The sequence below is a fragment of the Peromyscus leucopus genome, chromosome 12, assembly GCF_004664715.2.
Source record: "Peromyscus leucopus breed LL Stock chromosome 12, UCI_PerLeu_2.1, whole genome shotgun sequence".
Classification (NCBI taxonomy): Eukaryota; Metazoa; Chordata; class Mammalia; order Rodentia; family Cricetidae; genus Peromyscus; species Peromyscus leucopus.
Genome location: NC_051073.1, coordinates 57,596,527 through 57,609,863, shown reverse-complemented (window position 1 = coordinate 57,609,863; position 13,337 = coordinate 57,596,527). Strand labels below are relative to the sequence as shown.

The 13,337-nt window shown below is 48.9% G+C and overlaps 1 protein-coding gene across 1 annotated transcript in view; it reads right to left on the bottom strand.

Annotated features, from left to right (window-relative positions):
* Positions 1-1,129: 1,129 nt before the first annotated feature.
* Pla1a (phospholipase A1 member A) overlaps positions 1,130-13,337 on the bottom strand; it is a 33,416-nt gene continuing 21,208 nt past the window's right edge. The window contains 6 exon segments of the mRNA XM_028881591.2: positions 1,130-1,566; positions 2,138-2,302; positions 5,464-5,572; positions 10,096-10,185; positions 12,604-12,684; positions 12,687-12,770. Of these exon segments, the coding sequence (XP_028737424.1) occupies positions 1,482-1,566; positions 2,138-2,302; positions 5,464-5,572; positions 10,096-10,185; positions 12,604-12,684; positions 12,687-12,770 (614 nt within the window). The 3' untranslated portion in view covers positions 1,130-1,481.

The following is a 13,337-nucleotide window of genomic DNA, read 5'->3' as shown; positions in this document are numbered from 1 at the left end:
AGCAATATAAGTCTCTGTGTTTACTTGGTTGGGTCTGACGGCTGTGGACTGCGGTGACAGAGATTTGTCCTGACTGTGGCAAGCAGAAAAAACAAGCTACAACCCTGGGTTCTCGTTCCTCTTGGATTTACCTCCCAAGTTCTTAGGTTTCAGAGGTGCGAACCACCAGCCTAGTTAAAATATTCTTAAATTCTCTTCAACTTACCCAGTGTGAGATTACCATCGGAGTTTCGCTGAGCTGTGGCTCATATAAGTTACTTTAAAGTCAAAATTTGGGAAGTAATGACCCAGTGAAAAAACCACTTTCTTCCCCCAAAGCGATCTCATCCTCCAAACCTCAGTCACCTGGAAGAAGCCAGTGCAGACCTGAGAAGTCGACATCTGTTGTTACCTCCTACCCCATGGATGATAGATTTCCATTTTAAAAGAAAAACACTCTCAGGTATCAAATCTGTATTTCCTTTTATGTTATATAACAGATATCCAAGAATAAAAGCTTAAACAATAAATCTGTGTCTTTCAGTTTTTATGGGTAAAGGATCCAAAACAGACAGAATTTTCTAGAAGGTTTCATCTACTCTAGCAACTGTTGAATGTTGTTTTGTTTTGTTTTTTAGACAGGGTCTTATTGTGTGTCCCTGGATGGCCTGGAACTCTCCACCTCAGCCTCCTAAGTATTGGGATAAAAGGTGAGGGCCACCATGCCTGGTCCATGATTTTTTTTTTTTTAATTGCTTGCTCCACCTAGAATGTTTCCACTTCTAAGTTCAGTCTGGTTATTGCCAGAATTAAATTTCTACTCTGCCCAAGACTGCTAAAGATTGCCTCGTCAAGAGAATTACAGTGAATAAGGCAGATTATATGTCCCTGTGATACGATGTCCATTACAAAATGGACATGTTCTCCTTAGATGAACTGCAGATCCTCTGTAAATCACTTTTTAAACTTTAAAAACATTTATTTCCTTAACTACTCTCTCTATTTCTATGTATATGTGTGTATGCATGCACACCAGTGTGTGATCTCAGTGGCCCTGTAAATAATTTTGTGCGTGCATGTGTGTGTGTGTGTGTGTGTGTGTGTGTGGTGTGTGTAGTAAAATGACATTTCAACAAAACAACCAAAATGATTCAGATATTCCATGATAGTTTATTTAAAACATTTCTCTGCATATGTTTTCCGTTGAATCCTAAGTATATGTATAAGGATGTGAGACAACTGCAATTGTGTAGAAACAGGGAAGCTGAAATGGTATCTATGCAAAGCTTTGGAAGTTGGTGGTGGAGATCAAGTTCTGCAAGATGAGTCATCTGTACCCTCCATATTAACTACTTACAGGGGAAACCACCAAGAATTTGACCCTCCCCCTTAGTAGGAATGGAGTGGAATAAGGTGCCCACAAACAAATCTCTTCCCACACCGCCCTAAAAAAAAAAAAAAAAAAAAAACAACCAGGCCACTGCCTCCTATGTGGGCTTGGTCTACGCACAGGCTATTTTTAGGTCCTGAAAAACAGGCATGCTTGCTTGCAGACTCACTGGCTCAGGTATGCAGACTGTCTTCTTACTGTGTGTGAAGAGCAACAGCAGGCAGCTTCTTGGTTACCAGAAGAAAGAGCTCGAAGTTGTATGGCTTTACCTGTCCCCTCATGTCTAGTGAAAGAGGCCTGTGCTTTCCTACAATAAAGACTGTTCCTGTCTTCAGTGTGCTAATCATAAGGTGGTAAGGCTAACCATTGAAGTGCCTACTCAAGGCAGAGGGAAGAGTCGACACCCCACACCCAAGAGTGTTGCCAATGGCACATTTGAAGTAGAGGCTGAGGCAGGAGAAATACACCATGATAAATGTTCTGATAAAATCTTAACTCACACCAAATGCATAAAGCAGATGTAAAAGTTTCATGTACTAAAGTAGGGAGGAGGATTAAGACCAGCTTCTCTAGCTTCCTTCCTAAAACTCTCAACTCAATATGACCCTACAGAAGATCCAGGAAAACCCAGGGGCTCAGTCAACTCCTCTTCGAAGATGGCTATCACTGTAGTGAGGGTGAGCTTCATCCAACAACATCCCTCAGGTCCAGAACTGGACTTGGTGGTGGTGTGGGGATGCCTGCCCCGGGATGGGTTCTATGACTCACCTGTCATTGACCGGCAGAGGGGCGGTACAGAAAGTCCCAGCAATGGTAGTCCTGTCTTTTTTCCAAACCCTGCTAGGAACTTGGAATTTGAGCTTCACTTGGTTTAGCTGGCACTGGGGGGTGGGGTGGGCAATGACTCCTCTCCCTTCAAGTTGCTGTCTAGGTCTGAAAGGAAAGGGGAGAAGAGGATGAGTCACCGTGGCTCTGCATTTCACTTCCTCTTTGTTCCAAGGGGCTCTGCTGGCGAACCTGGTTGACTCATGCACAGAGGCACTAGCTCCTTGAAGATGGAGACACAGCATTTTATGTAACCCTCACTGGCCCCTCTGCCCATAGGTGAACAGTTTTGAACATGACCCAGGAAATACTTCTTTTTTTTTAATGATTGGAAAGTCAATAAATGTCTATTTAAGGGACTTCACGTGTGATTCCTTTGCTGTCTATCAAGGTCACTCAAGTTCAAGACTTCTGAAACAGCTCTTTCTCAAAGAAAGATGCTTAATTCAGTTGTGCTCTGGTAAGAACTGGTTGTCTGGGAGCTGGGCAGTGGACAGTGGGTGTGTCCTTCGCTCCTGGCCTCAGAGGCAGTGGGGGACTCTGAGAAAGAGGGAATGGAACGGGGTACAGCTACTTTTCCATTTCATAGTAGGTTGGGTCCTGCTCGGCCAGCCGGTTCCTGCTTCTTTCCTGTTCACAGAGTGAGGATGTATCTTTATCATCCAGAACTAGGCATACAATTTGTTTCCACGTTTTGCAGGAAGAGTCTGTTTAAGTATATATAAGCTGCCCCTGATCAGAGTGTTTTATAATATGTCAGAGAAAAACTAGATTTTTTTTCCCTTTTAGAAACTGCTTAGCCAGGCGGTGGTGGCACACGCCTTGCATCCCAGCACTCGGGAGGCAGAGCCAGGCAGATCTCTACAAGTTTGAGGCCAGCCTGGTCTACAGAGAGAGATCCAGGACAGGCAACAAAACTACACAGAGAAACCATGTCTGGAAAAAAACAAAACAAAACAAAAAAAAAAAAAAAAAAAAAAAAAATAAAAATAAATAAATAAATAAATAAATAAATAAGAAAGAAAGAAACTGCTTATTTCAAAGGCCTTGTAAATTAAAAGGAATATGAAAGATGCTTTGTGTGGTGGCTGGGCCTAGGTAAATTCTCCAAATAAAAGGAAATCTTGGGGTTTTACAAAAACAAATGAAAGTTGGGAAAGAACACACTTCTTCCCGGCATTCATCCTTTTGATTTCTGATATTTTAATTAAAAAATAATAAATGAAGATTAAAGCAATTGCATTCCGTGTCTTTCTTCAAGAGTCCTGCATCTTCCTTTGGGGGTGAAGGCTAACCGCCTGTGAGGTCCACTGAGGGCTGAGAGCCTCAGATGTGGCTTGTGCCCAGAGCGTCCCCAGTGACTGGTGGGAAGCGGCAGTGTTTTTAAGTCTCCCTAGAAGACCCAACATGTCGGTGTCGTGATCCCACTAGTTTCCGTTGATCTACCCACTGGCTGGAGAGACAATGGGAAACCGTTATGGAAGCAACACAGCTTGGAACCCACACAGTGGAAAGCCCTCAGCTCACTGGATCCCCCCCCCCAAAAAAAAAATCCACAAGCTGCTGTGGGTACCTGCAGATTCATGTGGCAGTGTGACCCGGAGGGGCCAGTATTTGCAGATAGGCCACTGTCCAGTGGCAGGATGTTTGGGAGCTCAGGAGAAGGGATCTCTTCCTGGTGGAACTTGTCTTCTCTCATAGCGCAGTTCAGCAGGGCAGCCTGAGAATGTTCCTCACCCAGAGCCCAGAGTGGTCCCTCTCCTCTGCTTAAAATGCCCAAGGGCTCCCCTAGCTCCTCTCAGAACAGAAACCATCTCTAGTTTGTCCTTCCAAGCCTGATTGGTCTCTCCAGCCTTCTCTTGTCCCAGATTCCCCACCTTGGCTTCTCTTCCAGGCACAACTATGTGTCCATTTCTCAGTAACCATCCAGCTCACTCCTACAAATCCTCTGTTCCTCTTGTTACATCCTCGGACCCACTTAGGGGTCGACCGTGTGCTCTGGTAGCTTCTGTCCAGTGGACCAGGAAATGTTTAAAGGAGCGTGCACTGATCATTTCCTCGTTTGCGTTCCGTTCACTCTGCAAACCTCTGTCTGCAGCAGCTTCCACGGCAGATTCTGGCAAAGGCTGACCCGGGAAAGCGGGCACAAGCCTCTGAGGGCCTCTGGCTTGGGCAGGGCTTGGGCAGGGGCGATACTTCCTGTGTGGTTCCAGCTCCTGCCCAGCAGCCTCTGCGGTGACCAGGTTCAGTGGGAGTCAGTCCTGGCTTTGCCAGTTTACCCACCCTGTCTCCCATCTCCCTCAGCTTTCCCAGGACAGTTGTCATTGGCTTACACTGTCACATCCCTTACAGGGTCTCCTCTGCATCAGCTCTGTTTTCCTGACTGGACCTTAACAGGACCAGTGATACATGATAGACTATTTGCTGCTGGCTTGTGACTAACTTAACCCAGTTGCTTTTTAGAGAAACATAGACCCTTGTTCTGGACTTCCCATCCCCTGCCAGGCTTGTAGCCCCCTGAATCTGTAGTTCTTTGCTCTCTGGATCCAAGTCAGGTCCCACCACCTCCCCGTAGCCAAACCTGCCCCCCAAAAGGAACGGAAATGATTGGCTCTGGTTCCGCTCACTGGAGCCACCCCTTCCGGCTCTAATCTCATACTTTTTTTTTTTTTTTTTTTTTTGGGTTTTCGAGACAGGGTTTCTGTGTGTAGCTTTGCGCCTTTCCTGGAACTCACTTGGTAGTCCAGGCTGGCCTCGAACTCACAGAGATCCGCCTGGCTCTGCCTCCCGAGTTGCTGGGATTAAAGGCGTGCGCCACCACCGCCCGGCTAATCTCATACTTTTAACCGGCCTTCTGCCTTGGGTTCCATTCAGGCAACAGACCCAGTTCCACTTTCCTCCAACATGGAGCGGCACCTCACTCAGGCTCTGGTCATCCCTGCAGAGATCGTGGCTGAGCCTCTCCGTCGTTGATATCCCTAACACAATTCTACCTGACCCCTGAGCACCGTTTCCGACTCAGAACTGGATTACTACAGGCTCATCACCCTTGGGCGCTGCCCACTAGCCTTGCTTGTCCGCCTCTGAACACACTGTGCTTAGGGTGGTACCGATCTCAAACGCGCGGCCTGTATCCGGGAGGAGATCTATATAGTGGGCACTGTCCCCAGCTTGGTGGTCTAGGCCCAGCCTTTAGCACTCACTCTGTGCCTGACCTGGGCGTAAATATGCATGAAAGAGGGGCTCAGCCATTTGGGACACTTACGTACATGGTGATCTTGACTGAGGAAGTAATATTGTTGCTAAGGAAGGTGACCTCAATGATGGTATCCTTTTTCCTCTTCTCCTTCAAATTAAACTCCACGAGGCTGTGGTGCACTAGGAAACCAAAGAACAGCAAAGGCTTGGCGGAAGGCACGGGTGCCAGAGGGAAAAGTCCCACAGAGCAGAGGCGTGGCTGGGATTCTCTACCTCCAAGGCGCTGCAGGTCCCGTCGTTCCCCCCTCCCCCCCCTCCCCATCGCCCCTCCCCCCCCCCCCCCCCCCGCCACCCTCCCACCCCCACCCCACCCACCCCTCTTTCTCCAGTGCAAACTTCCTAAAGTGGAAGTAGTTATCTCACAGGCCGGAGTGAAGACTGAGTGGATCATGTACACAAAGTCCTGAGGACGGTGTCCTCGCCTGGAGGACATTCAGAAAGCCTTAATTTTTATTTCTGCTTGTCATGCAAGAGCAGTTCACGCCTCCCTATTCAGTGACCTTATTGCGGTGACGTAATGTTTATAAAATTACACTTGTGTTTACTGTGTGTGTGTGTGTGTGTGTGTGTGTGTGTGTGTGTGTGTGCATTCACACGTGCGTGCCATGTGGTGCATGTGGAAATCAGAAGACAGTTTGCAGTAACTGGTTCTCCCCTTCCTCCATCTGGGTTGCAGGGAACAAACTTAGGCCATCCGGCTTGGCAATCAAGTTTACCCACCAACCCATCTTGATGGCGGTAATAATATAATCTTGAGACTATCAAAGAGGAATTTTGCTGCTATTGTTTGAACGTCCGTAGCCCCTGGAAAAGTCATGCTTAAACTTCGTCCCTGGGGAGATGGCCAAGTGCTTGATGTGAAAGCGTGAGGAACCCCCGGCACCTATACAAAAAGCTGGGTGTGGCAGCAATGGCTGGAAACCCCACTGCTGCGAGGGAGTGGGTGTGGAAACAGGCAGGTCCCCAGATCTCACTGGTGTGTTGTTAGCCAGTCAGGTTCAGTGAGCACCCCAGAGCCTTCCCGAGTAGATCAGTACCTCATACGAGGGATGGAAGAGGAAGGACCTACTAGGGACCGTTGGCTCTTCTACCCTCTATTATGTAAAGACCCAGTGACAGCAGCAAGATGCCATCCTGGAAGCAGAGAACAGCCCTCAGACACCAAATGCCAACATCTTGACCTTGACCTTCCTAGTCTCCAAAGGCTGAGAAAGCAGACTTCTGTTCTCTATAAATTTCCCAGTCTCGGATATTTTATTACAATAGCATAAACAAACAGGGGCATATGCCAAATAAACAACTCATGTAACGTAAAACAGCGTCCCTCTTCTTCTCCCACATACAGTGTCGGCGGCTGTTACCCTGACCCGCCCTTGAGCAGTACAGAGGCTCAGGCTCTCAAGGTGGGTGTCATCAACACAGACCAGGTGAACATCTTGGCTCGTGGCGACACGAAGCAATAAGGAGCTGCTGGCTGTCTGATAAGGGAGGGTGGGTAAGGAAGGATTACAATGTCACTAACACATTCTCGCTCTTTATTAAGGGGTAGAGGCACCTGGCAGCATCTTGCGGTCACTTTGGTCTCCACTCTTTGCCCTGGCTCCTTTCATGATGGGAACACAGTTAGAGGTGTGATCATCCTTCACTCTTCCCTCGCCTGTGTGTACTTTTTCCGTCTGACTGTTGGGGAAACAGTCAATGGATGCAGGTACCGAGGCTTAACTTAGAAAAGTCGGGTGGTCCATTGAGTCCCGTGGGCTTCGAAACAGACTCATTGACAAGCGCCAACATGCAAAGAACTCACGAGACAAAGGAACCTGCCATCCTGTCCCCTCCAAAGAGAAAAACATTCAGTGTCACACGGCTTCTGTCTGTCAGGTGACCGCTGTGGGGTGTGAATTGCTGTGGGATGGGTAAGGTTTCTGAATAGGAGTAGAAAATGTTAGATGATCTCTGAGACCTTCGGGAATGGGATTCCTTGGGTTGAGTTTAACATATAGTGCATGTCGTCTCTTTCTGTGTTTGTCGAGACGGTTTCTTAAGGTTGTTTCTCTTTTTCTCTACAATGCCCTGGAATCCCAGGGAGAGCCGGGACTGCTGCTGGGTGAATGGGAACCGCCAGGGAAATGAAAACGGCACAGGAAGATGACTCGGCTGGTGGCACACTGAGCCCTGGGTGGGCAGTCAGAAGGCACAAACTTAAGGCCAGGCCCCGATGCTGACAAGCCACGCCATCTTGTCTAAATCACTGGACCTCGTTGTCTCTCAGTTCCTTTGCATGACCATAATGGTGAAGAGTGGAGGAAGTGAAAAGCTCTTCTACAAGGGGGAAACTAATATTGTTTTTAAAATCATTATTGGGTAGCTGATCAGCCCTCGAAGCGGTGCAGGGAGGGGGACCATCCCGAAGAGCAGTGCTGAGGTGGAAACAGGCTAAGCGTGCCGAGCATGGCCGTTCAGCGCCATGATGGCCTGAGAGTGTCGAGAGATCTGGAGCTGGCCCCTGGCCCCAGCGAAGCCTAGTTAAACAGCCTTCGCCTAGGGAAAGTATGGTACCCTGCATCTGTCCTTAGAAAGAAAGGCTCAGAGTTTGGGAGCAAGTGGGTTTTCACACGGGCTGGTTTCCTGTGTCCCTCTGTGGCGTTTGAATGGATAGAAACGTGTTTCTGCGGGTCTATGGGAAAGAGTTCGCACCAAACATGAAACCAGAAATGCTCTGTGACCCTGCCTCAGCAGGGACCTTTCAAAAGCTCAGGAGCTCCGAGCTCCCCCAGGCTTCTCTACCCAGGGGATTCTTAGCCACACAGACACAGAGGAGCCTGCTGAGGTGGCTGCCAACTTGCCCTGACTGGAACTGAGAAGCCAGGGCATCTGGGCTCAGAAGTACTCTCTCTGCCACCACACCGCTGCCTTCCTGCTGACCTCTGGTGGCACCACTGCCAGGAAAGCGACAAGAAGGAACCAGGAATCTGGTATGGTGGCGTGAGGTGACATGGGAAAGGGTCAGAAGACCAGATGTGGATCCTGATTTCCTCCCCCAGCTGTGTGCCTCAGGCACTGTCTCTCAGAACCTCTCTTGTGAAAATCCCACCTCTGGCTGAGACCACTTCGTTCTTCAGACATAGCCACATCCACGAAACTCAAAACATCCCCATCTAGGTCTCAAATTCTCTGCCTAAGGGAAGGGAATGATTGGGTACCTGGCTCTGAGTCACCATGCCACTGACTTCCTCTCCCCTACTTTATCCTCACAGTTGATTCTTGCGTATGGGTACTATTATTGTTCCCATTTCCCACAGCAGGGTATTGGGTTTCAGAAAGGTGAAGTAACTTGCTCCTAATTACTCAACTGGGAAGCAGAGAAGCTGAGATTCAAATCCAGGTCTGTGCGACCACAGAGTCTGAGCTCTGCGCTCCAAATCCCTGGGCCCATCCAGTAAATGGAAGGCTGTGGCCACAAAGATCTCTCCAACAATGCAACACAAGCTGATGAGAAAATCAGCTCAAATTAAGGTGACTTTATGATTCATCATCCAGGCTGGCATGTTTTTGGTCCTGTCAACATCGTAGAGCAGACAGGAGGGCCCCAGGAAGATGAACGCAAGCCAGGAAATAGAGTCACCCCAGTGAAGCTAGGAATCATGGGAAGAGTGCTGCCGGCTGGGTGTCTAATGGTTTCATGGATTCCAAGACTACAAGACTAACTTTTACTTTAATGTTGCATTTTTTGTTTGTTTGTTTGTTTGTTTGTTTGTTTGTTTCTTGAGACAGGGTTTCTCTGTGTAGCTTTGCGCCTTTCCTGGGACTCACTTGGTAGCCCAGGCTGGCCTCGAACTCACAGAGATCCGCCTGGCTCTGCCTCCGAGTGCTGGGATTAAAGGCGTGCGCCACCACCGCCCGGCTTATGTTGCATCCTTTATAATCATTGGCATCTTAGCTTCAAAAAATGCAGGGAGCAGTATCTATGAACAGCTGGATTGTGTTTACGGAGGAGAGGGTGGCAAAGGTCATGAACCTCTGGGTTCTGACCCAGGAGGCTCTGCTAGACTGAGAGGTATGTGGTGTGGGCACCAGGAGGGGGAGAGAAGTATAAAGGATGGCCTGAGTTAGGTATCCCGGAGTCAGGGATACCCCTAGGAGAGACACAAACACCTACATTCTTTCCTTTCTTCCTTTCTCCCTGCCTCCCTCCCTCTCTCCTCCCTCCTTCCCTCCCCTCCTTCCTTCCTTCCTTTCTTCCTTTCCTTCATTTCAAGACAGGCTCTCTCTGTGTAGCCCTGGCTGTCCTGGAACTCACTCTGTAGATCAGCCTGGCTTCAGACTCAGAGATTCTCCTGTCCTTTGCATTCTGAGTGCTAGGATCAAAGCCGTTGAGCTGGGCACAAATTCCAAAGTGGGGAGGAAGGAGGGTGACTCTGCCATCAGAGAGATGCTCTTGAGTCTTGAGTCCTCACTGTAATGAGACCGCTTGGATGTAGTCTCACAGTTCTGGTTCTGCCTGAGATGACCTCCCAGGATATCTCTGCCCAAACCCATCACCTCCCATCTAGACTCCTACACTGAGCTAGATGCAACTCAATCAGTAAGCCTGGTCATCCCCGGCCTCCCACCAGCACAGCTATACCTATTTCCTTCCAACTCACCACAGTACGGGGCACTGGACGTAGTCACGAGATACACTCTCACTTCCTTGGGGAGCGGCTCAATCTTGACACCACCTTGTTCCACCAGCCCTGGAAATAGAGAAGCCAAGACCGCACGGTTCTGAGACAGCCATTGCTAGGACCCAGAGTCCCCAGTCAAGGGGGACTCACTTAGGCACCCTATGTTCCGCAGATACTTGACTGCACGTGTGTTCGGGCTCATGCTACGTGATGAGTCCCCAGAGCCAATCGAAGTTCAGTGGGGTGTAAACATGAAAGTCGACAGGAAGTGCGTTCTTCAGGTCATTCCACACATTCATTTGTTTCCTTTTCAAATGTATTTGTTTGTTTTGTAGGGGTGTTGGGGGAACACTTGGGTGCTATAACACACATGTGGAGGTCAGGGAACAGCTTATGGGTAGGGAGTCAATTCTTGGATTCCACCGTGTGGATCCTGGGGGTGGAATTCAGGTTTTGATGGTGAGAGCCTGGCTGCTGGACAGTCTCACTGCCCTCGTTTGACCTGTTCTTGGTAGGTCATTGTAAGAAACGTAATGTTTTGTGTCTAACTTGCAAACCAGTTCACATCGTGGTTGCTTTCATGGCACCTGCATCCTGTTGCTCTGAAGCCTGGGAGGTGACAGTTGCATACAATGTGCTCAGAGATGAGATCAGAGTTAGGACAAGGACCTGCAGGATGAAGAACCTCGGATAACACGCTTGGAAGGGTATGTGGCCAGCATCTCTGAGGTTCAGTGAGAGGGAGAGCAGAGAGAAAAGCTGGGTTGTGGTGATATTTTATCTGTGTACCCCAATAAAGCTTATCTGAGGGTCAGAGGAAAAAGTCAGCCCCTAGAGGAAACATAGAAGTCAGGCAATGGTAGCGCACGCCCTTAATCCTAGCATTCAGGAGGCAAAGATCCATCCTGATCTCTGTGAGTTCAAGGCCACACTGGGAACAGAGCCAGGCATAACCATAAAGGTCTGGAGGTCTGTGCAGACAGACAGGAAGTGACAGAGCTGGGCAGGAAGAGGAAGTGATGTAGCTGGGCAGAGAGAGGAAATGAGATGGCAGGGCACAGGAAGGCATATATAGGCATGGGTATACAGGAAGTAGGTCTCTCTGGAGGCTGAGGGTTGGTAAGGTGAGGTTGGCTGTGGCTTGTTCTATTCCTCTGATCTCTCAGTTTTAACCCCAATTTCTGGCTCCAGGTGTTTTTGTTTTTTTTTTTATTAATAAGACCGTTTAGCAATTCGTTTTACACTGGACAGACAGTGGGAAGCAGCTTTTAAACCACTTCGTCCATCACCTCTGAAGGGAGGCCAGACATTTGTCCATGGAGGAGCAAACAATGCCAGTGTAGGTTGTTATGGGACACTCTCTGCCTTTCACATTTTGCAAGCTAGTACCATGTCACCGTATGAGCTGCGACAAGCTGCTGTGTTCAGAGTGGCAGCCAGGGATGGTCGGGCATGGAACACTGTGGAAACAGGAAAGAGCTATTTTTTTTTCCTAGAGTTTTTCCCCCTAGGATATGAGATGCAGTCATCTCCACAGGTGAGGAGAGGTCTGATCCCTCAGTCTCCCTAGGGTGTTTTCCCCAGACTAGCCTGGATCAGGCAGAAACACCCTTGAGTTGCCCAGCAACGAGTCACCACCCCTATCCCAGGTGTCACGTGGCCACCACAATCTCCCACTTCCAAAGATGACCAGCGTGCAGCTCTGGGGAGTCCCTACCAGGAACACACACAGAGCCAACATGACACCAGAGAGCACATAAAAGGTGATGGGGGACAACCAACACCAATTGTCATCTTCCAGGTGAGAGCAGGCTGAGCGCTTGGTGGGCTGGTTCTTTTCCCAGATGGACAGACTCTTTGCGCAGGTCAGAGGTGCTCTGACAATGTGGTTGTCTTAACGGGGTGAGCACCATCACAGCACCTGCCAACATGCCCACATGCTAGGGAAATCGCCCAAGGCCCCAACCCTGCATAAAGAACTACGGGCAGTCAATGCCGAGAAAGAGAGAATCATTCTTCTCCAAGGATGAACCTGGTAGGTTTTCTGATCCTGAGTGGTCAGTCCTAAATGTGTGTACATGAGAACAGCACTAGATGGATAGGTGTGTGTGTGTGTGTGTGTGTGTGTGTGTGTGTGTGTGTGTGTGTTTGACAATAATAATTATAGAAGAAGAGCTCTTGACCTTGAGATGGAGAGGGAGCAGGAGGCATTGGAGCGGGGAGAGGAAGGGATGAAAATGATGTCAATACAGCACTTGTATATGAAGTGCTAAGAAAAAAATTAGTTTTTAAAATTTTAAGCTGTTTTTATTTTCAGAGCTGAGGACTGAACCCAGGGCCTTGTGCTTGCTAGGCAAGTGCTCTACCAGTGAGCTAAATCCCCAGCCCCTAAAATTTTAAGTTATTTAAAAACCCAAAGAGATGGCGAATGGTTAGTCCATGAACTCCCCTACATTGCCAAGGGAACCCAAGGGAATGAGGTCTTACCAATCCTCGGACAGGAGAGCAGGAATGGGTTAAAACAATCCAGACAGTCTCCAGCCAGGAAGGCCTTGTAGCTGGCGCAGGAAAGGCCATCAGTGGGCAGGTGTTCTCCAGAGCGCTGATGTAGAGATGGACAGCCCTCATGTGATCGCAGATCAGGTAACTGTAACCTGAGAGGGACGAAAACCACATCAAGGTTGCAGTCCAGACCGGCAGGAACTCCCTCCCTGCCGCTTACTCTAACTCTACTGGGTTTTATAGCTCAGAAGCCTATGAATAGACAGCTGTCCCTGAGCCACACTTAAGCAACATTGATGGACATGGGTACCTCAGTCTCTCTTTTGCTTTAAATTTTCTTGAGAAGCTTTGCCTGCCGAGACACACACACACACATGCGCACACGCACACCCACACACACAATCCACATAAGGCTGGAGCTAAAAGGTAAGGAGCAAGGCACAGCTACAGCATCTTGGGGCCACTTGGCTCCCCCTATACCACATACTCTCTTGGACTGACAATTAAGGATACACTGTGTTCACACTCCTTTCTCCTATGGTCTGGAGGTTTTCTACTGCCGGGCCCCACTTAGCATCACCAGGGAACTGAGACAGGCTAGTTGCCCCCTTCTCAAACTGCACTATAAAGAAATGAAAAGTAAGCCGGGCGTTGGTGGCGCACGCCTTTAATCCCAGCACTCGGGAGGCGGAGGCAGGCGGATCTCTGTGAGTTCGAGG